Source organism: Anser brachyrhynchus (assembly GCF_964034855.1).
Source record: "Anser brachyrhynchus genome assembly, chromosome: 2".
NCBI classification, from domain to species: Eukaryota; Metazoa; Chordata; class Aves; order Anseriformes; family Anatidae; genus Anser; species Anser brachyrhynchus.
Genome location: NC_137695.1, coordinates 36,165,865 through 36,192,517, shown reverse-complemented (window position 1 = coordinate 36,192,517; position 26,653 = coordinate 36,165,865). Strand labels below are relative to the sequence as shown.

Sequence of the window (26,653 nt, the reverse complement as noted above, 5' to 3'; positions counted from 1 at the left end):
AGGAATCAGTCAATTTCTCTATCTCGACTTCGTGATTTTTTTTCCCCAGCGCAGTTGATTAATAAAGTGGAAAGCCTTCTGTATGGGAGGGCTTCCTTCCACCGTGTTCCAGTGCCCTCTTGAAATCGCGATCCCAGCCCAGGCGGCCCGTCACCAAGCCGAAATCGTAGACAGTGAAATAATATTTGGTAATGAACAAAAAGTGCGATGCGAAACTTCCAAGTGTAAATGATCGGGTACGCGCGGGCAGCTTTCTAGATGCGGGGGGTATAAGAATGGGATTAAAAAGGGGAAAAACAAGCCTGCTTTAAAAATAGATATTTTTTTCAATGTACCACATAACGCCAAGGGGATCAAATATTTTCAATCATTAAAAAAAGAAAAAAATGAAAAAAATGAAAAAAAAAAAGCCCGAAAAGTCCCTTTATTCGGCCGGATAAATACAGGTAGAAGGAGAGCATAATTTGCGCGGAAGTTCCTTTTTTCTGCTGCGCTCAGTTCCTGGTCAACGTACTAATTGTAATTTTAATAAAATTAGTGCAAACTCCAGGTCTTTTAAAAAACTCCAGAGCTGCCTCTGTGGTAAGATGGCGCCTCTCTAAGACCTGCCTCTTCTTAGTGATGAGGAAAAGGCCATAAATCCGTTGTTGTTTATGAAAATTTACAACTTTGCAATACAACTTTATGAGTTGTTCGGTTTTTCCATTGGTCGTTGTCGGTCATGTGGATGGTAACCGTGAACATGAACTTTTTTATAATTTCCCTTGCGAGAATAGAGCCGCATTCTTTTGCTGAGCTCTGTCCTGCTTCGGATCTCTCTGGCTTTCAATCCCCATTTCATTTGTTCTTTGTAAGGCAATAGTGAACAAAGTGTGCGGAGGTTCGGCATAAGCAGCCGCCTAGAACACAGATCCGGGATGGCAATTTCCAGTTCCCCCGCTGGAAGGTGTGGCATATTGGATTCAAAGCACTGGCGTGGCAGATTTTCAACTTGCAACCTGGCTAATTTCCTGCTTCTTCTGGCACCAAAAGGAGGGCGATTCGTCTCCTGTGCAGCCAAAGCGACAGCTGTCAAAGTCGCAGGGGCTCCTGTGAGCCAGAACCTAAAAGGTGAGAAATGTATATGACACTACCGTAAGCAGGGAAACATGGTTTAATACGTTTAAATATTAGACATATGCAATTAAACCAAATGGAAATGCTACCGGCCAAAAATAGATGTGGCCACAGCTCAGCTTATTTCGATTTAACCAGTGCATGCAAAAATATGCCTAAATAAAATGTCTACTTGCTATTATTTAATAGGGAAGCCGTGGATTTTTCACGAAGTTTATTTCTGTTTGCATTTGCCTGGGGGTTGCTGTGACATTCAGCTTATTTTCAGGTTTACGATATCAATCCGAGGAGATATTTAATATTTTTTTCCCCCGCAGGATGAAAAAATATATATATAGAAATATAAAAGCAGTAATTTGTCTTTCGCAGCATTAGCTTAAAGTTCATTTGCGGCAGCTGAATTGTAGATGTAATTTATTTGTGATTATTTCGTGGGGGGGGGGGTTGGGGGAAGGAAAGAAAAATCACACCAATCAGCACAATGCCTCCTCAGGTTATTTCTGGAGCGGGGAATGTGGCTTTGATTTTCTTTATCAGCCCGGGCGCTGCCTGCAGCAGCCCCGCGCCCCGCGGCGGGGCCGTGGGAGCAGCGCCCCGGCAGCTTTGCGCGCCCCGGCTGCGCGGAGCGGGTTTGGCGGCGGTGAAACCGATTTCAGCGCCGGAGACGGAGCTTTTCCCTTTCTCCCCTCGGCTCGGGAGGGGGGCTCGGGCGGGGAACGACCCCCGTGACGGAGCCCGGGTCCCCGCCGCCTCCCCGCTCCCTTCCTCTCGGTGCCAGCCATCACGGGTGAGCGGCTCGGAGCGCTGGAAATGTGCGCTGTTTGTGCAGCCGGGCTGCTAAAAGCATCGCATTTGCATTGCATTGCGGTATCCGCCGGAGTGGAGCTGCAGGGAGCGGCGGATTATTTATTGCGGGGCCGCGGGTGCTCAGTGCTGCCACGGCGTGGCCGAGCGGCGGAGGCGGACGCGGAGCGGAGCAGCCCCCGCAGCCCCTGGGAAGGGCAGCGCTGGGAGCGCTCCTGCGGGAGCCCACGGGGAAAAAATAAAAATAAAAATAATAATAAAAGAATGAAATCAAAATCAAACTTTTTTTTTTTAAAAAAAAGAGAGATTAAAAAAAAATCCGGCCTACTTCACCTCTAAGGGAGCATCAGAGCTCGCTCACTGGTATTCCGGCAGCTGCCCCCTCCCCTTCCCCTCCGCTTTTCCCTCGGTGTGTGTGTCAACTGCAAAATATCACGCCGGTCAGGACGAGCCCGAGTCCCCCTAGCGAGCTCCCTAATACCCCTCCAGTCTAAACAGCGGGTCGCGTTGCCCAAACTGTTTGGATTAGAAGCTATTAGTTAAAGGTTGTTTTTGGGGACGCTGCCGAGCATGAGAAGGATTTGTAAAGTGGATTTGTATACGAGGAGAAGGAGGCTTTGAAGCTTAAGAGGGTAACTGCCCCCGCACCTGCATCCGAGGGTGGCTGGAGCCGCTGGCGGGGATTTCGGCGCGGGGACGAAGGCGAAATGCTTGGCGGAGGAGGCGCTGGCCGTGCGGGGAAGTCCGCAAACAAATAAAAGGCGGATGGGATAAGTGGCCGTGGCAAAGTGTGACTTTGTGGCGGTGGCAAAATGCTCCGGCTGGCTTTCCGGGAAGGAAAAGTACTGCGAAACGTGTCCGGGAGGGCCAGAGCTCGGGGGTAACGGGTCGGTGTAATTTGGGGTTTTCTGGGGGTAGGGGGAGGAGCGGAGAGGACGCATGAATGTGACCGAAGCGGAGATTGCAGTGCAGATTGCTTAGCTGTCACTGTAAGCACTCTAACACGACCCAGCCAGGCAAACGTCCACGTTTAATTCCTTACAATATCATGGGATCAACGAAGAAATGTTTTCGCTGCCCGCGGTCGGCCTTTGGGCGGTTTGATTTGGATGCGAGCAAGAACTTGAGAAACAGAAGGAAAGAGTCAAAAAAAAAAAAAAAAGAGAGAGAGAAATAAATCAGTGCGTAAGCAATGCTATAAAATGTAAATATAACTAAGCCTTGAGCGATTTTTCTAGTTTGGTCTCCGTTCGATGGATTCAAACAAAAGGCCGTCTGGCCACAACTTTTTAAAGTAGGTGCGGTGGGCTTCGCTTGCCCCAAGTCTTGATTTTTCACGGTGCGTTTTCGTTCTGACCCACGTTAGCAAAAATCTGCTCGTTTTAAAACCTCTTTTTGCTTGCCGTGTTGTGTGCTTGTTTGCTGTCCTTCCCCTCATTTTATAACTCTGCTTGCCGAGAGCAAAAAACTTTTTTTTTTTTTTTTTTCCTGGGGAAGGCTGGCTTGCAGTAAATACACTTTGCTCGAATGACCTCCCAAAGCCTGTAGCTAGAGAGATGTAATTCTACCAGGTGTGTTTATGGATTAGCCGGGATGAAGAGGTTAAGGAAGCCGAAGAAAAAAAAATTGGAGGCAATCAACATCTGAATGTGAAAGTCCAGCTGAGACTGCGAACAATACAAACTATTGTGGAGCGATGTTTTAACTCACTACTGTTTTATAGGTATCGTAATCCGCCCCCGGAAATGAGATAAATAGTCCTCCAACAACAACAAAATTCGCCTTTTAAAGCTACTTTAGGAAACGGGGCTCGCACGAATGCCACTTTCTGCCAGAGCACGTTTAAAATTAAGCTATTCAATCTGTTGTAATGGGAACGGATTATGAGTAAACACAGCTTGCAATGAACAACCTCGTGCTATCCCCAGGAACTGCAGGGTTACGGCTGAATTAAAAGCATCTCAGCGAATTTCTTCAGCACTGTTACTGTCCCTGCCCTGGGCCAAGAATTATATTTCCGCTATGGGTTAACTGCCATGTTGAAAAATGAACGTGGAAATGCTTGTTTCATGTATTTTTTTCCCTCTTAAAGACACACATCCGCGCTTGATCCAATTATTTGGAGCAACAACGAAACCGATTGGCTTCTGCTGACTCATTAGTGGAGCTATATTAATTAGGAATAGTCCTACTGGCTCGTTTTTGAATTTGAATGTTTGATTCACTCAGCTCCACTTTGGCGGGGGGGTGCTCGGGGAAGGCAGACACGTGGAAGTTTATTTGGGCTGCTCGCGGGGCTCCGGGGGCTCGCCCGGCCCTTCTCAGGGCCTTCCCGAGCCCTTCGTGCAAACCAAAACTCCCCTTCCCCAGAAGGCCGCCGCCTCCTGCCCCAGCCAGAACCTCGGCGTTAATTACCGGAGCGTTCATTAAGACACGAGACCTCACCCACGCAGGAGGTGCAGCCCCCGACACAAAAGCTGGTGCTGGAAGCCTCGGCCGAGGGGCGACCGCAAAAAATCGCCTCCAAGCTGGAGGGTCGCGGCTGTGGCGTGGCGGTGGGAAAAAGGGAGAAGCGGCGGCCACGGGGGCTCAAACACCGGCAGCCCCCCCCGAAAAAACCGTCGCTGCGCGGTGCTGCGGGGAGCCCCGCTCCCCTTTTTCACGTGCTCTAAACTTTCCCTCCGCAGCATCCATCACCGCCTCCCTCCTCCCGAGGGCCGGGGGCCGGCTCGCCCACCCTGCCCGGCTCCCGGGAGGGGGTAGCCAACTTTTACCGGCCGCACCTCACCCCCCATTAAACCGCCGGGGTCAGGGGAGGCGCGTCCCCATCCTCCGCTGTCACGGCGCGCTGCGGCTGGCTATATTATTATCGTTATTATTATTATTATTGCTGATCTTAGGGCATCTCCCCGGGAGAGGGGCGGCGCCGCCGGGGCCGGGGGCGCGGCCGGTCCCCGCGGGCCGGGGGCGGCGCGGCGGGGCCGGGGCTTGCCGGTAACTTCGCGGCGCGGTGGCGGCGGCCCCGGGGGAGCGGGCGCCGCTCGCTCTCCCATTGGCCGCCCCGCCGTCAGCTGCTCCTATTTTCTGCTGTCGCTTTTGGCGCTCGGCCATCCAGAAACAAACCACTTCGATGACTACTAATAGTTATAGCCAGATGTACTAATACACAACAAATCACGGGCCGGGCGAGGGGAGAGCAAATGAGTTCCTATTTCGTGAATCCCACTTTCCCTGGGAGCCTGCCCAGTGGCCAGGACTCTTTCCTCGGGCAGATCCCCCTTTACCCGGCGGGCTATGATGCTCTCAGGCATTTTCCGGCTTCGTACGGGGCAAGCAGCCTGCAGGACAAGACTTACACCTCACCTTGTTTCTACCAACAGTCCAACACCGTCCTTGCTTGCAATCGGGCTTCCTATGAGTACGGAGCCTCTTGTTTTTATTCGGACAAGGAAATTAGTAGCGCCTCTCCCTCCGGCAGTGGCAAGCAGAGGGGACACGGGGACTACCCGCACTTTTCTCCCGAGCAGCAGTACAAATCGAGCGGCGTGCAAGCCAAAATTGTAAATGACGAAGGCACCGACCGGAAGTACACGAGCCCTGTTTACCCCTGGATGCAGCGGATGAACTCCTGTGCTGGTAAGGCATTGAATGCAACGGGGAGGGGGGGCGCGGGGGGGGACAGGAAAAGTTTCTTTCCCCCGGATTTTAGTTTTTTTTATTATTATTTTTTTTTCCCCTTAGATAGAGTCCGGGCTGCTGGAAAGAAATGGCTCCTGCAGGGCAGCGTGTAACGTGAAACCCTCCCAGGTTATTTCAGCCCTGGCACGCTGGCACCCTGCGAGTGGTGGCCAGAGCCCTGCTCGGGGGTCCGCTGGGGAAAGTTACTGCGGGACCCCTGGGAAGCAGGCAAAAAATAAATATAATAAGAACAACAACACAAGAGAGGGAGCAGAGAGCTTTCCCCCCTCTCCTAAAGCCACCCCAAAGCTTCAGCTCGGCTCCTTCATTGTCAGAGAGCGATGTAAGGACTATGCCCTCTGCGCTGAGGATGCAAGGCGTTTGTGGCACATTCCTCCTCGCCCCCCTCCCCCAGCTCGTTAGCGTGGAAGGATTGGATATTAGGAGCACGTTTCTGGGGCCGTGTGCGCACCGCCAGGGCACCGCGGATTTTCTCTGCCTTACAAGTGAACTTCACAGAACCGAACTGTTCCGTCTAGGAGTGGTGCTGGCGGAGAGGAAAGGCCGGGGGGGGGGGGGGGGGGAGGAACTGCATCGGGCTGGCACTTATTTGGAATCATCCCATTAACACATTTCCTTGCAGTGCTCGCTAATGGCTCCCCGCTCTCCCCCTCCCGGGTTTACGCTTGTTGGACTGCGGCTTGCCTTTCTTTTTTGGAAAGTTAAACTTTCAGCAAGACCATTCTGATGCTGCTTTGCAGTCGAGGGCAATAAATTCCGGAGCAAATGGCAAAGGCTGTTCTATGATCTTTAGCTGATGTCTATCGTGAGACTTAAATTACAGACCCTCCGTAGCCATAGCCACAGCGATAGAGCGTGTTTGTGTAAACACACGCATCTATGCACGCCCGCAGCCACCCGCACACATGCGTGCAGCTCCCCGGCTCGCACACGTGTGTGTGTGTGTGCGCGCGTGTGTGCGCACAGGCTGGCTGCATGCAGAGGGCAGCTCCTGCTCAGCGATTTATAAGGGTGTTACCTACCTCGCTTCCCCTAGGTCCACCTTACAGCCTCGCTTTGTATCACAGTTACCCCAGAAGCACGACGCACGTCCGCTTTTACAGCTGTTCAGGCAGGAGAAAAGGAAAAAATAGGGACAAAAAAAAAAAAAAGCCTCCGGAAAACCAGAGCACCCCCCCAGCCCCCCGCCCCCATGAGATTGTGCCTGCGAAAGGAGGCAGAATATACTAACCGCTCTTTCTGGTCTGAAATCACTGGGCCCTGTCCAATGCGATCGTTTTGTCTTTACTTCTACAGGTACAGTATATGGAACTCATGGGAGACGAGGGAGGCAAACTTACACCAGATACCAAACGCTAGAGTTAGAGAAGGAATTTCATTTTAACAGATACTTAACCAGAAGACGACGCATTGAGATTGCAAACGCTCTCTGCCTTACTGAACGCCAGATTAAAATATGGTTTCAAAACAGGCGGATGAAATGGAAAAAGGAAAACAAATTCATAAATTCCACACAGCCCAGCAGCGAAGAAACAGAGGAAAAGTCAGGGGAGTAGAACCATGTTTAATAAACGCTACCAGGCCTTTCCTTAGCGCTTACTGTTACTATTATTATTTACCTTGTGTTCCTTCTGCTACTAAAATCCTATAGGTTTGTCACAGCCTATTAATTCTCAAAAGGCTTGGTGAAAAGATATACATTTGCAATCAACTGTGACTTTCTCTAAAATATGTAGAAGTCCTAGCTTTCGAGCTGCGGTCATGTATATACATAGCCACTTTTCCAAAGTGTAGATGGTGTTGCTTAAAGTATTAGAGACACGGCCCAAATTTTTAAATATTTGAGGTGAGCATGTGTGTGTGCGTGAGTGTCTCTGGCGTGCCTATGTGAGAACAGATAAGCTAGTATTTTTTTTTGTGATTATGAATGTGCATATTGTAGAAATACGAGAGATTTTAGAAAATATTGGTTTTATCTTTTTACTAGTTCTCGCTACGGCGGGCCGTCTCGTTATGCTGTGTTTGGGATTTTATGATCTGTAGGGGAGAAAAAAAAGTTTTACACACGTATAAGATATTTAAATAGTAAAAAAAGAAGAAAAATCCTTTTTAAAAAAATCGTTGTATAAAAAGTTGCGTATAAGATTGCAGTTAAAGCGAAAAATGAATTGCAGGGAGATTTCTAAATGCCGCTAAACTGAGTTTAATCTGCACTACTGGTATTAAAGTAAGAGCACGGCGTTCAACTTTAGGACGAGCGAGGGAAGAGGTTTTGAAGCGGGCGAATTTCTGTGGTTCCCGTTGAGCTTACACCGAGATTTCGGTGAGCTCGGCTCTACACTGAAGGGGCTTTGAATTATGGACTACGTTTCTTAGGGATTTGTGGGCTTGGGTCCGTCTTTTTTTTTTTTTTCTTCCTCTTTTGAATTAAAAGAAAAGTGTCTGTCGTATTAACTCGGGGATATTCTCCCCCGCTTTTGTGGTATCTTGATTCACGTTCGCATTTCCTCGCACTGAAAAATAAATAAATAAATAGATACTCTAAGGAAAAGTAACTGCATGGTTCCATGTCGAGTTCTGTGTAAGTAATATAGGCGCAGTGAAAATATTGATTAATATATACGTTATAGCCCTCTCTATTATAATGTGCGTGTGTGAGTGTGCGTGTGAAGCTGTGTACAAATCCACTCGTATACGCATCGAGGCTCTTTTGTTTGCAAGGAAGCACAGTTTGGGCTACCGCTCTAAACATTTTAAAAGCCACATCTCGAGAATCCTAATGCAAAATGGCTACCACCGGCTTCGTATTTTCTCTGGGAGGCAGGAAAAGTCTCGGCGACCATGCAGCCGCCTGGAATTTGGCCCCCTAGCTAGGAAAAACGCCGTGTCCAGCCCGCGTAGCTACCTGCCACCGCCGACCGGCGGGACCCGCTCGCCTCTCGAAACCCGCTGCGGGGGAGAAAGGGGACGATCATAGGAACCCCGACAGGGACTCGCCCGCGGCCGGCATCCGACGATGGATCCCGCAGGATCTGTGCGTGCCGCAGCCCAGCCTCGCCCGGCCGGGGGGCACGGAGCCCCGCCGAGCTGCGGCCGGGGGGCGGCGGGGAAGCTCCGGGGGGCGGCGGGGAAGCGCCGCGGGGCGGCGGGGAAGCGCCGTCCGGCGGCCCCTTCCCTTCCCCGGCGGAGAGCTCCTCTCCGCGCCGCCGTCGGGGGCCGTCACCCCGGGCCGACCCCGCGGAGCCGCCGCCGTGCCCCGCGCCGCCAGCGGGTGGCGCTCGAGGCCGGCGGACGGGCGGGCGGCGGCGGCGGCGACGCGCGGCGGCGGCGCGCCCCGGGCCGCCCGCGCCCTCCCAGCTCCCCCACCAGTGCACGAGTTTACCTCTAGAGGTCATCAGGCAGGATTTACGACTGGACAACAAAAGCACGTGATTTGAAGCCGTACCCCATATTTGGGTGCCTACGTAGGAGGGAACCAAGTACATGTCCCAGTCATTTCCATAATTCATCATAAATTGTGCAAGGGTGCTATAGACGCACAAAACGACCAAGAGCCACAAATCAAGCACACATATCAAAAAACAAATGAGCTCTTATTTTGTAAACTCATTTTGCGGTCGCTATCCAAATGGCCCGGACTACCAGTTACATAATTATGGAGATCACAGCTCGGTGAGCGAGCAATACAGGGACTCCGCCAACATGCACTCCGGCAGGTACGGATACGGCTACAATGGCATGGACCTCAGCGTCGGGCGCTCTGCTTCCACCCACTTTGGTGCCAATGAGAGACCCCGCAGTTACCCGGCCAACACCACCTCTGCCTCGACAGAGCCCAGGTACAACCAGCCCGCGACGTCTTCCCACTCGCCTCCCCCTGACCCTCTGCCCTGCACCGCCGTGGCCGGTTCGCCTGTCAGCGAGAGTCACCACGGGGTGAAAAACTCCCTCGCCAACTCCACCAGCACTTCGTCCAATTCCAGCAGCAACACGCACATCAGCAGGGACGGGGTTGGCACCTCGTCTGGGACTGAGGAAGACACTCCAGCAAGCAGCGAGCAGGCAAGTGCCCCGACCGACCAAAGCACAGCCCAGCCTTCACAGCCCCAGATCTACCCCTGGATGCGAAAACTGCACATAAGTCATGGTAAAGCAAATACCCTGTTCTTTCTTTATTTCTCTGGAGGAAAAACAGCCTTTAATGTAAACCGGGTGTCTGCGCCGAGGAAGGTCGGGGAGAGGGGGAGAGGAGGGCGTGAGAAGCGTGCAGCCTCCGCGCACAACTCCGCTTGCAGGGAAGCCCGCTCCGTTGTCTGGGCAAGTCCCCCCCGAAAGCAAAGCGCACGGCCCCCTGAACACAGCCCGCCCGGCTCCCACCGCCGGCCCCAGGCTCGCAGGGAGTGGGGGAGCAGCAGACGCCTTCCCGGAGGGGGGACCGAGAGCGGGGGCTGCCCCTGGCTCTGCTCGTCCAGGGGGATCCTCCAGTGGGAACAGCGCTGCCGACCCCCTTTCTTTTGCCGAGCCGTGGTAAAAAGAGAATAGCCGAGGGCGAGGAGGGCACTTTACACTGTTGGGAAGCCGGGGGGGAGGGGGTCGAGCACCCCCCGGACTCCGGGGGAGCGGGCAGAGGGGCGCGGGGGAGCGGAGCAGCCCCCAGCCCTCGCTACCTGCCGTGCCCTGGCGGCCGGGGGAGCGGCCGGGGGCTCGCCGCCTCCCGGAGCCGTCCCCAGCTCGGCCGTGGGAAAGGGCTGCAAGCCTCTGCCTCGCTCGCCCAGCCCCGAAAGCCCGGCGAGCGTCGCGGGCATCCTCCACGACAGCTTAGCTGTGGGAGGCGTTGGGGGGGGGAGAGCCTTAAGCGCTCGATGAAAGAGTAGTTTTCTCTTTTGGGGGGAAATCGAAAGCAAAATCCGAGCGAAAACTTCCCACGACCACCAAAGCCCCCCTCCCCCAAGCCTTTTCGGAAAGGGGCTGGAGGGGGAAACTTGTTGAGCATTTATCCAAACCAGAAACAAAACCGAGCAGGGCTGAGAATAACGGTCTTGGTGGCTCGTAGCTGCAATAAGACATGAAGGCTCCAAGTCGCTGCTGAGAATCTAAATCATGTACTTTTCTCTTCCAGACAACATAGGGGGACCAGAAGGGAAAAGGGCTCGGACTGCTTACACCCGATATCAGACCTTGGAGCTGGAAAAAGAATTTCACTTCAATAGATACCTGACCCGCAGAAGAAGGATTGAAATAGCACATGCTCTTTGCCTCTCAGAGAGACAAATAAAGATCTGGTTCCAAAACAGGAGAATGAAATGGAAAAAGGATAATAAGCTGAAAAGTATGAGCATGGCAGCTGCAGGAGGGGCATTCCGTCCCTAAGCATTTGATCAATTAAAAGTACTGAGCAGTATTAGCTGACCCTGCGTCTCATGTCAGTACTAAGTTGACTTTCTAAAACTTCCTTGTGTTACTTCTGTGAAGAAACCCTGTTCTTGTCGCCCTTATTCATCTTTTAATCATGAGCCTGTTTATTACCATTCTCTCGCGTGTATAAGTAGATCTGCTTTTATCGTACATTTCTTTGTCTTGAATGGCTTTGTCTTGAAAAAAATAATAGATGTTTTAACTTATTTATATGAAGCGAGATGTGTTACTTGAAGTAACTGTTAAAAAAAGCAAAACAAAAAAGAAAAAAAAAAAGGAAAAAAGAGAGAGAGAAAGAAACCCTCCCCCGGTTTAGTACAAATGTTATGTGTTGCACTCAACCTGCTTAACTGTGCATGTGTGGTCAAGTGTTAATGTCTGTATAGCTCCAAGCTGTTAAAAATATTTTTATTCAAACTACCTATATAATTCCTGTGTAATTAATGCTGTTGTAGAGGTGAAATGATGAAATCAACTGAACTTGTCCTACGTGTAGTGAATAGTGAATCTGTGACGAAAACTGTGATTCCAAGCAGTATGTCCTTGCTGTGCCTTTGTATATGACTCTTTGCACGAACTCTTAGAAGTGGCTCTTATTAAGCGCAGCTTCTGTGATGTACGTTTTTTTTTGTGAACAAAGTTACAAATATAGTCAAAGTCTGGCTGTTTGAGCAAACTGTGATCAGCTTTTTTTTTTTTGTATTTGTTTTTAAAAAAACTGACTGGAAATCAACAAAAAAAATAAACTTTCTATTGTAAAGTTTTCGTGATCTGGTTTGTGCAAAGCAAGAAGTTGTGCTTCCTGATTTGCCTCTTAGAAATATTAACCAGTGCAGAGTTTGTAATAATATTTTACCTGGCTCACGCTGCACGTTGCAAGTGGTAGAGCTGCATTTGTCCGATACCAGTATTTTTAATTGAAAGTTTGACCATAAGTTCCTCCTTAATGGTTTCTGGCTAGGTGGAAAGCTGCGTTGCAGGACCACAATCAACACCCTTTGTGGGTGAATCAACTGTTAGTTGTTTGCTGATGGTTGAAAAAACATGTGCTTTGTTAAAACACCCTGCTAACTCCAAGACGTGTTTGCATCGCTCTAGATTTTCTCCTGTGGTTTCATTAAGTATATTTGCAGGACAGCCACGTTAGAGCCCTCTGCGTCTACTAGTAACACTCGATAGCCACGCTCCCACTTTTCGCCCTTTACAGATTTTTTTGGTTTTCTTCGCTACGATTAGTTTTCTATAAACGCAATGTTACTTACCCCATCAGAGCTTGAATGGTTAACTCTTCTGAGCTTCTAAGAGCAACTAAAGATTTGCACATTTACTGACTGGTTACATTGATGCCTTCCCTTAAAAGTTATAAAACAGTAAACTTTATAAGCCCCAGTTCCGGCTATATGACATTTGGGTGCCAAATGAATAGGGTTTTGTCTATGAATTAGATCGTAAAATCATCCATAGCACAGACAGATAGGCTCACTGGCTATAAAAAGTCACGTGGTGCCATTAAAGTAAGTTTTATGGTTTTGGGGAGTTGACATCCAACATTATATACCACATAACATATAATCTCACTGACGCTGGACTTCATTTGACTCTTTTGCAGGCTACGTGTGCCTCCTGGCCATTCAAATTGTCAGTTTTAGGTACAGAAGTATCCAAACCACAAGTTCTCAGTACTGTATGAAAAATGGCTCCTTGCAAGTCAAGGTAAGTTTTGTGCACAAGTTCCTTAAAGTTTATTTGTACAGTTGGGAGCCGAGTCTCTCTCTCTCTCTCTCTCTCTCTCTCTCTCTCTCTCTCTTTCTCTTTCTCTTTCTCTTTCCCTTTCTCTCCGCCTCGAGGCTTTCAGGACTGTCCCACCGAGCCCGAGAGGCAGGAGCAACCACTAATGATACAGGTTGCGCTGCAAATTCCCCCATCCCTTCACTCGCAGCAGCTAGAGCTCTATTTTAACGATCAAATCAAAGTAAACCACAATAAGCGACTTTGGCAGAGATGGATTTTGGGGCCTAGCTTTAATCACTTTGACTACCGCAGAAGATAATTACTTCCTTTGCTCCAATAGTCTCTCCAAGTTTGGAGAGGTTTTGTTTAGCAAGGACTAGTTACTGCAGGCGATTAAAAAAAGGGAAACAAAATAGATAGGGCTTGATATTATCTGGGCAGTGTCTTAAGTAGGCATGATAGAGGTGGAGGCGTGCTGATATGGTAATAATCTTTGGATTGGCAAAATATGTTGCACATCAGAGCAAATATTAAAATGGCACGGACTGTACTGGAGTGCTTAAGATTCCTATTTTCTGCGATGGGTCGTGCAGAAAGCTTTAGCTATGTGTATACGTCCATCCGCGAGTGTGTAGTGTCTTGCGAGTGAGCATATTTAGAACACTGCTGTAACTTTTTCCAGCTCCTACGTGTAAATATACAAATATAAATGTATTTGAATCGTGCGCGTGTGTGCATGCCTGTACAAATCTACATATACGCCTGTATAAAGCTGGGCACATGCATCTGTTTATCCAATACCGGTGTATTTATGCATACAAAGGGTGTGTACGTGTGTATACATATATATGTTCCTGCGAGTGTTTTTTTTTTTTTTTTTTTTTTTAAGCGAACCAATTGACTGTAACTTGTAGCATTAATACAAGAGACTACAGGTCATTAGAGTGCTGCAAATTATGAAATACGGGCTTGGTTTATTGAAGATTGTAAATATCCCCATAGCTCTGCTCTCTCCCTCTCTGCCTTATATTGCTGGCTGCCATTGTGGGGTAGGCCCCAGCTGCATGTTTACTTCCACATTCTTTTTATTTAAGTGGACTGTTCTCACTAGAGTGTGATTACTCAGCAATAAACTTTATGGCCGGATTTAACTTTAGTCTTTGAATTTCCAGGACTTGAATGAAAGGGTGAAAGGAGCTCTGTCTCTCTTTGGGTAGCTTTAAGGCCTGATCCTTACCCTTAGAGAGAGGGATCGTGGGGGTGTGGATGGACTATTCGGGGGCCGGGGAAGAGATCTGAGAATTAGCTCCAAAATACTTCTGTATGCAAACCAGTTGTAGGTATCTCCGCTCAGATTCGGATCAGAAGGGATTCAATGCAATCGCCTCTGCAGGTTGCATTGTTTTCCTCGATGTGTCATAAACTCGAGTTTCAAGAAGAACTGGGCGGTTTGATGCGAGATGGGAGACAGGCTTTGTTGTATTTTGCTTGCGCTACCCCTCCTGAAAGCTGCAGTTTGGACGATATGTGGCATTGAGAGCAAAAAGAGGGGAAAGCAGAGGGGTACAGGAGGGTGAGGTTGGCGTGTACCTCTGCAAGGTCTGCACAGGGTCCGAAATCGACATTGCCGACTGATCCCTTTCTTAAATCTGTCTCCTTTTCATGTTAAAGAAACGGTAGTATATAAGGTTGGCTCAGTTCAAAGATTTCAAAGTTTTACAAATATTTAATATTTGGAGTCAACCTCCTGTGTAAGATAAATGAAGTCCGAAGCCTTTGTGTCTGTGGATCTTTCTGTGAGCACTAAACAAACACATATGCATAAGTTTTATATTCAAAAAATGGGAAAGGCTTTAAAAGCGCATATCCAAATACAGATTTGAAAATTATTTCCGTAATAAACAGCTGGGGATTTTATAGTACACTAGCTGTCACAGTTTCATCAATAGGAATACCAGAAAGATTTTTATGATAGGCGTGTATTATATTATATTATGTGCCATAAAAAATTGATAGTTCGAGGGAAAGGCATGAAAGGACTTTAAAAGTTTGGGCTTCATTCATATACGTGTCCTTTTCCGAAGGAAAATCCTTTTCATGTTACAGAGAACGATACTAGGCGCGAACCATTCACGGTTACTCAATAGTCGACAACATTGCGTTATTTGAATTATCTGGTGAATACACAAACACACCCCCACACCCTTTCAACTAGTATTTTTGGAACCTGGATATCATCCCGCGTTGTAGTGGTCTAAAGCGAAAAGATTTGCTCCTATTACTTTCACATTTTTGGATGTGCTTTCTAGAGTACATTCTCGTAAAGCTGGGAACAGAAATTCAAGAACTATGGCGAAAAAAAAAAAATCACGAAACCCATAAACGTATAAACCCGCACGTACTGCAAGAAACACACTAACAACAAGAGAAAGTTAGCTAGAAATGACAGCTCCTCAATATTTTTGGCCCTGCCTCGTTCTAAGCAGGGCAGTCGAAGTCACTCAAAACCAGAAGCTCATTAAGATTTTATAATCCACTTTTTAAATTTTAAATTCAAACAACTCCAGACTGCCGAACTCTACAAAAATATTCCCAGGTCCTAATTGTTTTCTGAGTGAAAAATGTCATGGAGAATAATCGCCTGGAATCAAGAGAGAGGTCTTATCTGCGCACATTATTTTTCTGCTGTGTTTTGGGGATTAATGCGTGCGAGTTTGTTTTACTTTAGGCATGGCAAGTGGCGTTGAGCGCATTGAAATATAGTTTACTTAATCCTCTGAAAGAAATACTTGAGTGTAGTGTGTCATGTCTAAGCGTTAGGCCAATTAAAGATTAGGCAACTCTCTTAATGTGTGTAACTAGTGACTTTGTAAGTCGTAACTTTCTCTAAACCAGAAGTAGAACAATTCGCTTGAAAGTCATCCGTAAATTACAGTTCTGCAGCGCTTTCTAAGCCGCGCAAACGCCCTAATTGCAGAACATTATAGGGAAATTATTATTCTGCCATTTCCTTACGTTTAATAAGTGTGTATCTGTGAAAGGGTGACAATAGAAGGGTTTGCAATCTGCTCCATGGGAAATTGAATGGAACAGATCAGAAGGGGCGGATCAGGAGGTTTCGATTTCAAACCCTGGATACTGGAGCAATGCCTTTTCCCTCCCCGCAAATACAGATTTAACGCATTAAAGGCAGACATAAGTAAATCTCCTGGCCAAGTTATGGCATCGCCTTGCTTTCTTAGCTCTTTTTCTTGCCTGCCCTTAAAATATCCCCAGTTTGTTGTTGGAGTTGCTACCCAGAGCGCAAAAAAAAAAAAAAAAATACAGCTCCCACAGCCGCCTGATCATCTTTGAAAATATTATTCTTTTTAAATGAAAGCATCCCCACTAACGTCTCTCTGGAAGCCACATACTCATGGACTATCACAGTCACATGTTCGTGTAGCTACACGCACAAACAATATCAAATCTGACACGGAGAGCGTGTGAAATTTGCAAGGATTTCGCCTTATAGCACGCATAAGGAATCTTTCCTATAACCCCCCAAAAATGTCTTTTCAATAATAATATTTGCTATGAAGGTTATTGGGTAATTATTGCAATTTTGTGGAACAGTCCTTGCTTGAGGTGAAGTCTGTCTCTGGATAACAAATGGCAGCCCGTGCAGTTCACTGCCAGGTTAAGTAAATGCAGAAAAGATAAATCTGCACACCCTAGGAATCACCAGCAGAGCTCGCTTTAGACCAAGTTCACAGTCAACTCGTTTGCCTAGACAAGGCTTCGCAAACAATTAGAGTTGTTTCTTTATGTTTAAATCAAGGAGAAATGACTAAGACCCTAGCAGCAGAGAGCTGCAGCTTTTCCCCCAACGCCAGTCTCTATATCCTTCCAACCTCACGCCCAGAACTTACCCAGCATTTCACCTGCAATTGTAACCATATAGCGCCTTTGAGTAACAGGCTTTCCTCCAACGCTGCCGAAAGGGTGTGCAAACTGATTTAACAGCACTTTACAAAGCTGCCAGATTAAAGAAAGAAAGAAAAAAGAAAACAATAATTAAAAATGCAAAAGTATCCGATTTCTCATCAGCAAGAAGAAGAAAAAAAAAAAAAAAGCCCTTAGAAAGCGGGAGGAAACGGCAGAAGTATTGAAACAAACAGTGCGACTCTCTTAGTCCTAAAAGAAGCTGCATAGCTTTTGTATATCTTTGTGGTTAAGGGCGTTACAACTGCAGGTCAAAAAGTTGAGGGTCAAAAGTTTACGTTTTGCACCACTCTTAGTCATTCGCCCAGACAGAGTTTGATGTCAATGTTATAGCCGAGATCTTGACTATCAGCACAAAAGATAAAATAGCTTTGAGTTACGTGTGTATCACAGTATGGACTCCAGGTGAACCCTACTGGCTGAATGACCTCAATTACCGAGGAAAGGATAGAAAATTCCTCTTTTCAAGAGTAATACACGTTGTATTTCATCTTGAATTATCGGCCACATTTGTGTCTGAATATCTCGAGTTGAGGCGCGGCAGGTAAACATGCATGTTACCCCCACGCCAGCCGCTGGTGCTGCCTCCTCCGAGAGTCAGGTAGCAAAATGTTTCACCCTTGTTTATTATATAATAACCCGCTTTAAGAGGTTTAATGTTAAGCCTTCTCACTTTGCAAAATGGCAGGAAGATAAGATAGGAGCAAAGCTATTAACGTGTGTATCGATCCTAGCCGCGTCTTTGTTTTTGCTCTCGTTTCTGTAGCGACCACTAAACTGTGCTTAAACAGGACATGCTGCAGATCATACGGGCGGGTTATATGTTTAGTCCGAGGGAGCTCGCTTAAACCGCGGAGCGATGGGGCCATGTTGTGCTATCGATGGAAAATATTGCGGAGAAACTGACGCCCAGAGCAGCTCCGTGATTTGGATGGACCTCAGAGCCTTCTGGAATTACCCGAGGCAGCAGTTGCCAGAGAAATGGGGAGCAGGAAGGGATGTTTTCCCTCCTCTCCCCCGCCAAGGAGAATGGAAAAAAAAAAAGTTTAGAGGAATTTATTTGCGCAGAGAGTTATTTCCACATTGCTGGGATTTTTTGTTCCCAGTGCCGCCTCGGTGTTGAAGCTTTAGCTCCTCGGCTAGGCGGGTCTGGAAGGAGAAGTGGCCAATATTGCACAGGGAACTGCTTTTTGGGGAGAGCACTGCAAGGCGCCGCCGGATTCAGGTTGCAGTGATGAGGATGGAAGGGGGAAAGGAGATTCCAAAATATTGATAAGCAGCTGTGCAAGGTGTGGAGGAGGGGACAGTGCCATGAGGAAGGCAGAGAAAGAGCGCACCTTACCGCCATCCACGCATAGCTGCCTTTCGACCCCAAAAGGCAGGAGGTTACACCGTCCTCGATGCATTGGGCACGCGTGAATTATTTGCTACAGACCCAGCTGGATCGTGGCAGCCGAGTGATGTTTCTTGGGAACAAATTTGCGAGGTGTTAGATTTCAGATTAGCCAAAGCTGTCATTGGAGATTTTGCCCGAAGTACCTGCTGAAGCGCAGAAAAGGTGTGCATGCAAGTATTTGTTCGGCATGTAGACGTTGCTCGCATGTCCCTGCTGCTGCTAACTTGAAGCGAGCCCTGGCATTGCGCGTTTGGGGAGCCTTTCCTCACCGGAGATATTGTTTAACCTTTCACATCTAGAGTATTTATTTGGTGTAAGAGCGAAGCCTGATAACAAGCTAAAAGCCATAGCCAAATATCTATTTTGTTAAAGAATAGCAGGCAGATTGTTTCCAAGAACAACAATGCGTCTTTGATACACCCAGAACGAAAGCTGTTGCTATAACTGGGTTACTCAAGAGAAGGTGACTGAAATTCATTTGCTTCCTTACCAAAACAATTAGCCTCTCGAATTCCATATTTTTCAATCCAGCCTAGAATAAAAATACCAATGAGGATATTTTCAAGGAAGTTGAAACTTCAACTTCAGCAAATATTGAATCTTCTGAATCGGTGTCTAGATTATTCCTTAAAAAAAAAAAAAAAAAAAGGAAAGAAGGAACAGTTAATAAATTGAGACAAACTATTTCTTCCCTTTCACTCTCTGCATTCAGCACACTGCTCTCTGGTCTGGAAGGTATGGTCAAAAGACCATTCATTTCAAATCCGGGCACAAATCACATTTTCTGTGTGTTTATTTAACCATGCCAGGACAGAGCGAGCAAATCCCGCCAAACATCCAGTTGTTAAGAAGAGAGCCAGTGCCAGTGAAGTCCCCGCTTTCACAAAAGTCTGAACTTGGGCAAAAATGTGAGCATTGCCCCAGTAGCGACCATATAGAGCGGGTGCTTGCAACCGTGGAAGGCAGTAGCTGCCTCGGGGCTTTATGATTCCCAGAACAAAGGAGGGAATACAGTCGATACATTCCATAACGTTTACATTTTCCCGCGATTTTTTCTTAATTTTCCTTTAGAAGTAGTGACCTGGGCAAAGCACCCCGCTATCTAAAAGACACTGTTATAGACCTTTTAGAAAAACTAAGTCCAAGGCCGAGGTGAACTTCAGGTCACCGCGTCTAACAAATATGAAAATGTCGCCTGGTGAAGGGCACGCCTTGTTATTTAACAAAGACTGTCAATGTGTAAGATTAATAAGAAACAAAATGCACACGGTGTCACTTTTCGGTCACTTTGAAACTTGGGACAGCCTAGCATTCAAGAGGGGAAAGCTGGGGCTAAATATATTCAAAATGGTTCAAATCAAATTCAAACCAGGCTGCTAGTGCGATTCTTCTTCCTCCTACCACTCTCTCTGTGGAGGGTGCCCGGGCACGGCGAAAGGTTGACTTGAATTATTATTATTATTATTATTACTATTATTGCTGCTGTTATTGCTATTCTTGTTATTATTTTCTCTTTCGCGGTCATTACGGTTTAGCCGCGCACGTGGAGGGGAGCAGGGGTGCTCGCACGTTTCCCGAGAAAAGGGGGGATCCCCCTCTCCCCCTCTTTGGGTATGCGTGAGGTTGGCTCTTCTTGGTGCATGGCAATTAAGTCTCTCCCTCTCAACTTCATTCCAGTGCAGTCCCCATCTCCTCAGCCAGCCTCGGCCAGGAAACTCTGGCTCCTCTATTAACTGATTAAAGTCTCCTTCACCAGCGAAACCGAGACTTCAGTCCTCCTGCAAAAATAAGGGACCTGGCCTATTTTTCCTCTCCTTTTCTTTCCTTAAGAGGTTAGGATGATGCTACAAGTTTGTTAAAGGGAAGTACCGGGGAAAAAAAAGGGTTTCTGAGATTGTTTATTACAGCCATAAATCTTGCAGTAAAATGTCGAAATGGCCGTGTGCAAGATAACACTTGGTGGTCTTGGCTGGGTTCTTGTTTATGATAACAAAACCACAAAGACATGGAACAGGCCTTTTGGAGGTCCTGCCTCAGCACATCTTCGCAGACTAATAGAACCACACGAAAAAACAGACTGCAGCCGCGCAGCTCAGGTCACCTTGCAGATTTACAGTCGTATACAAAATCGCATCATTCTCCGTTTAACCGAGCGCCAGAGATACACAGTAGAAAGAGGTGCAGTGAAACAAGTATACTTTGAGATCTAATCACGGTAAATAATAGGAAGCAGAACGCGGTCAGCTCTCCGAATAGAGCGCTCAGCCTACAAATCAGGACACCAGTTTTCGTTGTGTTTTACCGTGGCTCGGGAGCACGGTATCTGCTGTAGCGTTCTAGCCGTAGTGTCTCAGGACTAGTCCCTTATGCCGAGGATAATGGGTACGGTAATCCAGTGTAATTCATCTGGTGCTGGCCAGCAGGTATTTGTACGTGTGTGTCTGTGTGCGTGCATGCATCTCCTGGACGCCGGGAAACTGCTCTCTGCTCGCGGGGGTCTCTGACAATCTTTCATTTTTTACAGTAACGTAGGTGGGAGCTTTAGTCTTGTACAGTATGAGTCGCCGTGTTGCTTTTGCTTGCTTGTTTGTTTGTTTGCTTGTTTATTAATAAAACAATGTCGCCTTTCCTTTCAAATGGGTGCTGCTGCACAGTTGCGGCTCTCTGGGTGCGTGTAACCGCATTTCCTCTCCATGCAGAGTAAATAGAGAAACTTATCTATTACACTAGTTAAAGACTTCCATAGATGTGCTGTTGGAAATGAGTAAGTAAATGTGTTTTAACTCTCTTTACAAATTAGACATTCGATATGAGCAGGAAATGAGTGATTGTTTAGATAAGTACCCCAGTATACCCAAGTGCTGGAAATGTTCTAACATATTACAAGCCGCCTGCAATGTGCGTGTGTGCGTGTGTAGAAAATATAAATCGATACGCGGTGTGTCTAGTTAGATAGAATATATATTCAAATAGAATTTTATTGCATGTATCCATTATCTATAAAACTGCAAAAGGCAATAATCTGAATTTAAACCAGGCTAACTGTTAATGTAATATCTTTAGGAGGGCAAGATCTAAAACGTATCATATTTACACTTGATATATTAGATGTATTTTCCCATACCAGGGGATGAGATTACCCACTCAGCAATTATATTCGCGAGGGGTGTGGTAAATATTTCTACGTGGTTTTATGCTTTCGTGAAAAGGTGAAAAAAAAAATCCAAAAAGTTCGCTTCTAACTCCCAATTTACGAGAGTAGATGGCGTTCAATAAATATTTTTTCCCCCTAGAATTAGAGTGTAATTAGTTTCACCATCAAATTTCAATTACCTAAGGTCAGGGCGGTTGCCTCTTTTCCCTCTGAGCTGAAAATATCGTTAACAGCCTCAGTTTTAGCACGGCAGAAGTGCTCGAGTGCCCTTTCTCTCCTACACCAGGGTTTGTGAGTTACTTTTGCGAAAGCGCAAGCGATTTCTCATGGAATTAGAAATCCAGAAATAAACCCAGCACCACGCATACCAAAGCGGCGGGCTTAAATTCGTAGTTTGCAAAACGCTGCTCTGAGGAAAGGGAGCAGCGAGCCGCCGGTAGGAAGCGTTCGGGACCTCCGTGTCCGCCTCCCTTTCCCCCTTCCCCTTCTCCTCCCCGTTATTTCCAGCCTCGCTGTATGCCACCCCCCCCGCCCCACAAGACACTTAGGGGCTCTCTTCGGCCTTCCCTCGCCGCCCACGCTAAGTTTTGCGTCTCGTCCTCCAGCGACCGCGGCTGCAGAGGCGCGGGGGGCCGGGGGCTGCCGGCCCTCCGCGGTCCGGGTGGTGGTGGGGAGGGGGGGGCAGAGGAGGTGGCCGCAGCCCGGCAGCCCCGACTCGAGGCTATTTGGAGATGGACTCGCTTAAACCGATCGTGCAACGCCCCGTGTAATGCCTGCCTCCCCCCGGATCACGCAGCCGGGCTGCGCTCCGCCAAATAGGGGAAAAAAAAAATTAAACCCAAAGTGCTGCGGGGAAAAAAAAAGAAAATGTCAGGTCTGGATTAGTTTTATCTCGCTTGACACCCCGACGGCCCGGGGCGGCGGGGATGGGATGGGATGGGGTGAGGAGCGGGCGCGGGGCGCGGGGGAGCCCCCGTCGGGGCCGCCCCGAGAGGAGGCGCGGAGGCGGCGGCGGTGCCGGGAGCGGCCCCCGCGGAGGGCCCGCGGGTGCGGAGCTGCCCCGAGCCCGGCGGCCGCTCGTCCTCCTTCCATTTCCTGATCCGGGGTCCGCGGCCCCGCGCGGTAATTGGCGCTGGCGGTCAGGTGGTGATGGTGTGTCGGGGTGTGTGTGTGTGTGTGTGTGTGTGCGTGTGTTGTGTGTGTGTGTTGTACGCGCTCCAGGGGTGGGAAGAGAGGAAGGGAGGGGAGTGCGGCGGGGAAGGGGGGGGGGGGAAAGCTGGAGGCCCAAACTTTGGCAGCGGCGAGCACTTGACAGCGGCGGGAGGGGGAGACGGAGGGAGGGGAGGGAGGGGGGGGGGGGGGAAGGGGAGGGGCCTCGTCGAGCCCAGAAAAACGACAACGCGAGAAAAATTAGTATTTTTGCACTTCACAAATTAATGACCATGAGTTCGTTTTTGATAAACTCCAACTACATCGAGCCCAAATTCCCTCCCTGCGAGGAGTACACGCAGCACGGCGGCAGCGCCGGCAGCTCCTCCGCCAGCTACCACCCGCACCCGCACCCGCACCCGCACGCCCCGCCGCCGCCGCCGCCGCCGCCGCCGCCGCCGCCGCCGCACCTGCACGCCGCCGCGCACCCGGGCCCGCCGCTGCCCGAGTACTTCCCCCGGCCGCGCAGGGAGCCCGGCTACCAGGCTCCCGCTGCGCCGCCCGGGCCGCCGGGGCCGCCTCCCGAGGCGCTGTACCCGACGCAGGCACCCTCCTACCCCCAGGCGCCCTACAGCTACAGCAGCGCCGGCAGCGCCGCCCCGGGCCCCGAGCAGCCGCCCCCGGGCGCTTCGCCGCCGCCGCCCGCCAAGGGCCACCCCGGGCCGGCCCAGCCCCTGCTCCCCGGCCATGCCCTGCAGCGCCGCTGCGAAGCGGCCCCCGCCGCCGGGGCCGGCACCGGGGCCGGGTGCCCGCTGCTGCCCGACAAGAGCCTGGCCGGGCTGAAGGGGAAGGAGCCGGTGGTGTACCCCTGGATGAAGAAGATCCATGTGAGCACGGGTGAGTTGCCCCGGGCAAGGGGGAGGCTGGGATGAGCCTTCAGAGAAGGGAAAGGGGGGAGGGTGCAGCCGGGGCCGGGACGGGTCGTTGCGTGTGTGGCTTTTTTTTTTTTTCCTTCCCTCCTTCTCCCTCCGCGTTTCCTAATAAAAAAAAAAAAAAAGTGAGAAACCTTTTGTATCCGGGGTCCTTTATCAAAAGATTTACGAGACGCCAAACTGTTAGGGCAGTAATTATAGCCCCCATAAATTTAATTGCCCTGCAGTGGCTCTGGGCCATGTGTCTTTGAAGCTTTTCTTCTAACCCAAATGCCCATCACCATTTTTTATTGCTCCTCGATTGTCCCCACTGTCGATAGGCTGCGAAACAATTTTTCTTGCCGTTATGTATCTTATTTGAACCTGGTGTCAAGTTATTATATAATGATTATGTTCCATCGCCCCCCACCCCCTTTTCTTTCCCCTCCGCGTGTGTGCCCGTGTGTGCACGTTCAGTCAATCCCAATTACAACGGAGGGGAGCCCAAGAGGTCTCGCACTGCCTACACCAGACAGCAGGTCCTGGAGCTGGAGAAGGAGTTCCACTTCAACCGCTACCTGACCAGGAGGAGACGCATCGAGATCGCGCACACCCTCTGCCTCTCCGAGCGCCAGGTCAAGATCTGGTTCCAGAATCGGCGCATGAAGTGGAAGAAAGACCATAAACTGCCTAACACAAAGATGCGCTCCTCAAACCAGTCCACACTGAGCCAGCAGTCCAAAGCACAGACACAGGGCCACCCCCATCCGCTCGATGGGTCTACACCCAACGCAGCCGCGCTATAAATACGGTTATTATTATTTTTTTTAATATATATATATTTACCTATCTATTGGGGTTTTCCAGCTGCCCGTGCTGGTGGCTGGCCGTTTGGACCAAACAACTGTGTAAAACAAAACAGGATCAGAAAAGGAAGACGAGACGTGCCCAAGAACGGGCACATGTTTAAACCAAAATCCGGACGATTGTCTACATTGTATATAGATAATGGTTCCATGCCCATCATTTTTTTTCTATTTATGGAAACACTCTCTTGCCCTCGGTGTAAGAGAGTGCTGGATGCTGTCACGGACGAATTCTCTGTACCTAAGACGGACTCTTTTTTTTTTTTTTTTTGTAGAGAACACTTTAAAAAATAAAAAGACGGTTAAAACAAAGCCAAGACCTCGTGAGACACTTGTGTAAGGCATTGACTTGAATAGCGTTGTTTCGTGGCGTGGTCGTGGATTCCCGTGTGAGTGTGCGTGTGTGTGAGGGTGCACATACACGTATGCACACACACCAACACAGGAAAGCGAACTCACACGTTCACGGAGGTTAAAAACTTACGAAAACTGTCCCCTCACGCTGTCTCAAGGGAAGTGTTTTATGTATCAAAGGTAACTTAACTGGTTTTAAGTGTAGCCCCCGCTGTAGCTGTGATATATTAGTTTTTCTCCACATTCCCTATTGCATTTATTTAAAAAAAAATGCTATAAAGGCTGTTGCTGTCTTCATATTTGGCACCGTCTCAACCGTTTGGGTCCATGTACAATTTTGTGGATTTTTGGTGTAATGTAAACAGTGCCAAATGCTGGTAATAAAGATTATTCTGTACAAAAGAATTAAACGCTTGAAACACACAAGTCCCCTCAGTGCTGTTTCCTACACCTTGTGCTTCGTTGGTGTTGGCACCAGGAACGGAAAACAACGGTTTAACGCATTGTTTTAACTTGGATTAATCTTGTCAATAAGGTAATGGTTGCTTTAAATATAGTGCAAAGCGTCCTGAATCCTAAGTGCCTGCCTGAAAAAAAAAAAAAGAAAGAAAAAAAAAAGGCACAGTAGGACCAGGAAAGGTCTTGCTGTATTGTGTAGGTGAGTGGTCTTCTCTTTAGCAGACTTGTGGCAGAATTAGTCCGGCTCTCCATCGCTGGGCTTGAGACTGTTTTCGACTGCAGCACAGAGAAACTGAGCTTCTACTGGGAGCCAATAAGCTCCCCTGGCGGATTTTGCTGGAGGAGAAGTCACACATGCTCCCCATGATAACACTTTAAATCTCTAGCCAGTCGTGATTTATTCGTTCATTTTCGTCCGATTGTGATTTCTCAATTGGCTAGCACTTCGAAGGGAAATACATGGGCGGTAACCTGAAGTTTCTCTAGCTGTCTTTTCTGTTCCTCTTCCTTTTTTTTTTTTTTTTTTTTTTTTAAGACAATTTCGAAATGTTTTGAGAAAGCCTTAGCAGTGACATGAAGCTGGGCACAACTCAAACGGTTTATCTGACCGAGATCCTCCAAACGATGGAGGCGAACCGGGGGCCAAGAGGTTGCAGCTTGGAGCCTCCCGTCGCTGCCTCCGCGGGCTTTCTCAGCTCTTTCTGAGACCAGCACCGAGCTGGGGAGGAAAAAACATTGAAAGGAACTCCAGCGCTAGTAAATCTTCCAGGGAAGCACCACCGAAGGCCAAGATTTAGTTGCTTAGCCAAACACATCCGAGAGGGATTTTCGGACCCTTCACGTGGCGGAGGCCGGAGAAGTGGGTGCCTCGCCACCCCTCGGGTGCCTTGCACCAGGCCCCGGTTATGCTGAGCATCTCTGCCTGTCCGAGGAGCACGTAGCGCCCGGGTGAAAAATTTAACGTGTCATTGGCAGAGTATGTTCAGCATCAGAGATATGGCGGTTGTAAATACACTGAGCAAACACCGCTGTCTCTGAACCCGACCAGCAAGCAGGCCTGAATAGCGCGCTTCCACTCACGTATTGCTGTTTGCTAAACCCTAAATTGCCAGCTGCCTCCTTATAAAGGGGGAGAATATAGCTGTAAGTGAGGTAGCTACTATCTGCAAGCGTGTATTGTGCGTTGCTCGAGAGTCCCTCCATATACTTAGAGCCCACATTAGCACAAGCGAGCAAAATTCCAGCTGAAACGTATTAACTGGCAATGCAGGATTTCTTTGGTGTGCAGCCTATGCGTATAAACCTGTTTGCTCCCATTGAAAAGAGAAATGAAATCACGCTGCAAATAGCAATTTTAGCGAGAATCATTAATCACCTCCTACAATAAATACTTCTTTGTAATTCAACAGCGGTTCTGAAAGGCATTCTCTTGGAAAAGTCTGTGAAGACGCAAAGGATTTTCCTGAAAAAAAAAAAAAAGAAAAAAAAAGTGGTCATGTGTAAAGACACAGCATCTTGGCTGTCTGCTAAAAAAATGTACATGCTCTTGGTGGAGAATGAAGAGCGGACTGCAAAATACCCCATGGCAGATTTTCGTCGTTTAAGGTAAATTTTC

At 48.5% G+C, this 26,653-nt stretch overlaps 4 protein-coding genes across 5 annotated transcripts in view; all 4 read left to right on the top strand.

Annotated features, from left to right (window-relative positions):
* The first annotated feature begins 53 nt into the window (after positions 1–53).
* On the top strand, positions 54–26,548 carry HOXA4 (homeobox A4). 2 transcript variants are annotated; one of them, XM_080579641.1, is made up of 4 exons: positions 54–1,110; positions 12,644–12,747; positions 23,072–23,345; positions 23,837–26,548. In XM_080579641.1, the coding sequence occupies exons 1-4, from the start codon at positions 918–920 to the stop codon at positions 24,163–24,165; spliced, it is 900 nt and encodes a 299-aa protein (XP_080435767.1). In that variant the 5' UTR covers positions 54–917; the 3' UTR covers positions 24,166–26,548. The 2 variants fall into 2 exon arrangements, with proteins under 2 accessions (XP_080435767.1, XP_080435766.1); XM_080579640.1 differs by lacking the exons at positions 54–1,110; positions 12,644–12,747 and having other exon boundaries at positions 16,678–23,345.
* Positions 4,993–8,170, top strand: HOXA6 (homeobox A6). The gene is made up of 2 exons (XM_080579650.1): positions 4,993–5,556; positions 6,916–8,170. The coding sequence occupies exons 1-2, from the start codon at positions 5,121–5,123 to the stop codon at positions 7,173–7,175; spliced, it is 696 nt and encodes a 231-aa protein (XP_080435776.1). The 5' UTR covers positions 4,993–5,120; the 3' UTR covers positions 7,176–8,170.
* On the top strand, positions 8,982–11,797 carry HOXA5 (homeobox A5). The gene is made up of 2 exons (XM_080579649.1): positions 8,982–9,766; positions 10,739–11,797. The coding sequence occupies exons 1-2, from the start codon at positions 9,205–9,207 to the stop codon at positions 10,987–10,989; spliced, it is 813 nt and encodes a 270-aa protein (XP_080435775.1). The 5' UTR covers positions 8,982–9,204; the 3' UTR covers positions 10,990–11,797.
* HOXA3 (homeobox A3) overlaps positions 26,505–26,653 on the top strand; it is an 18,648-nt gene continuing 18,499 nt past the window's right edge. Inside the window, exon 1 of the mRNA XM_080579644.1 lies at positions 26,505–26,643. The gene's annotated coding sequence lies outside the window, so the exon portion shown is untranslated. The remainder of the gene's footprint in view (positions 26,644–26,653) is intronic.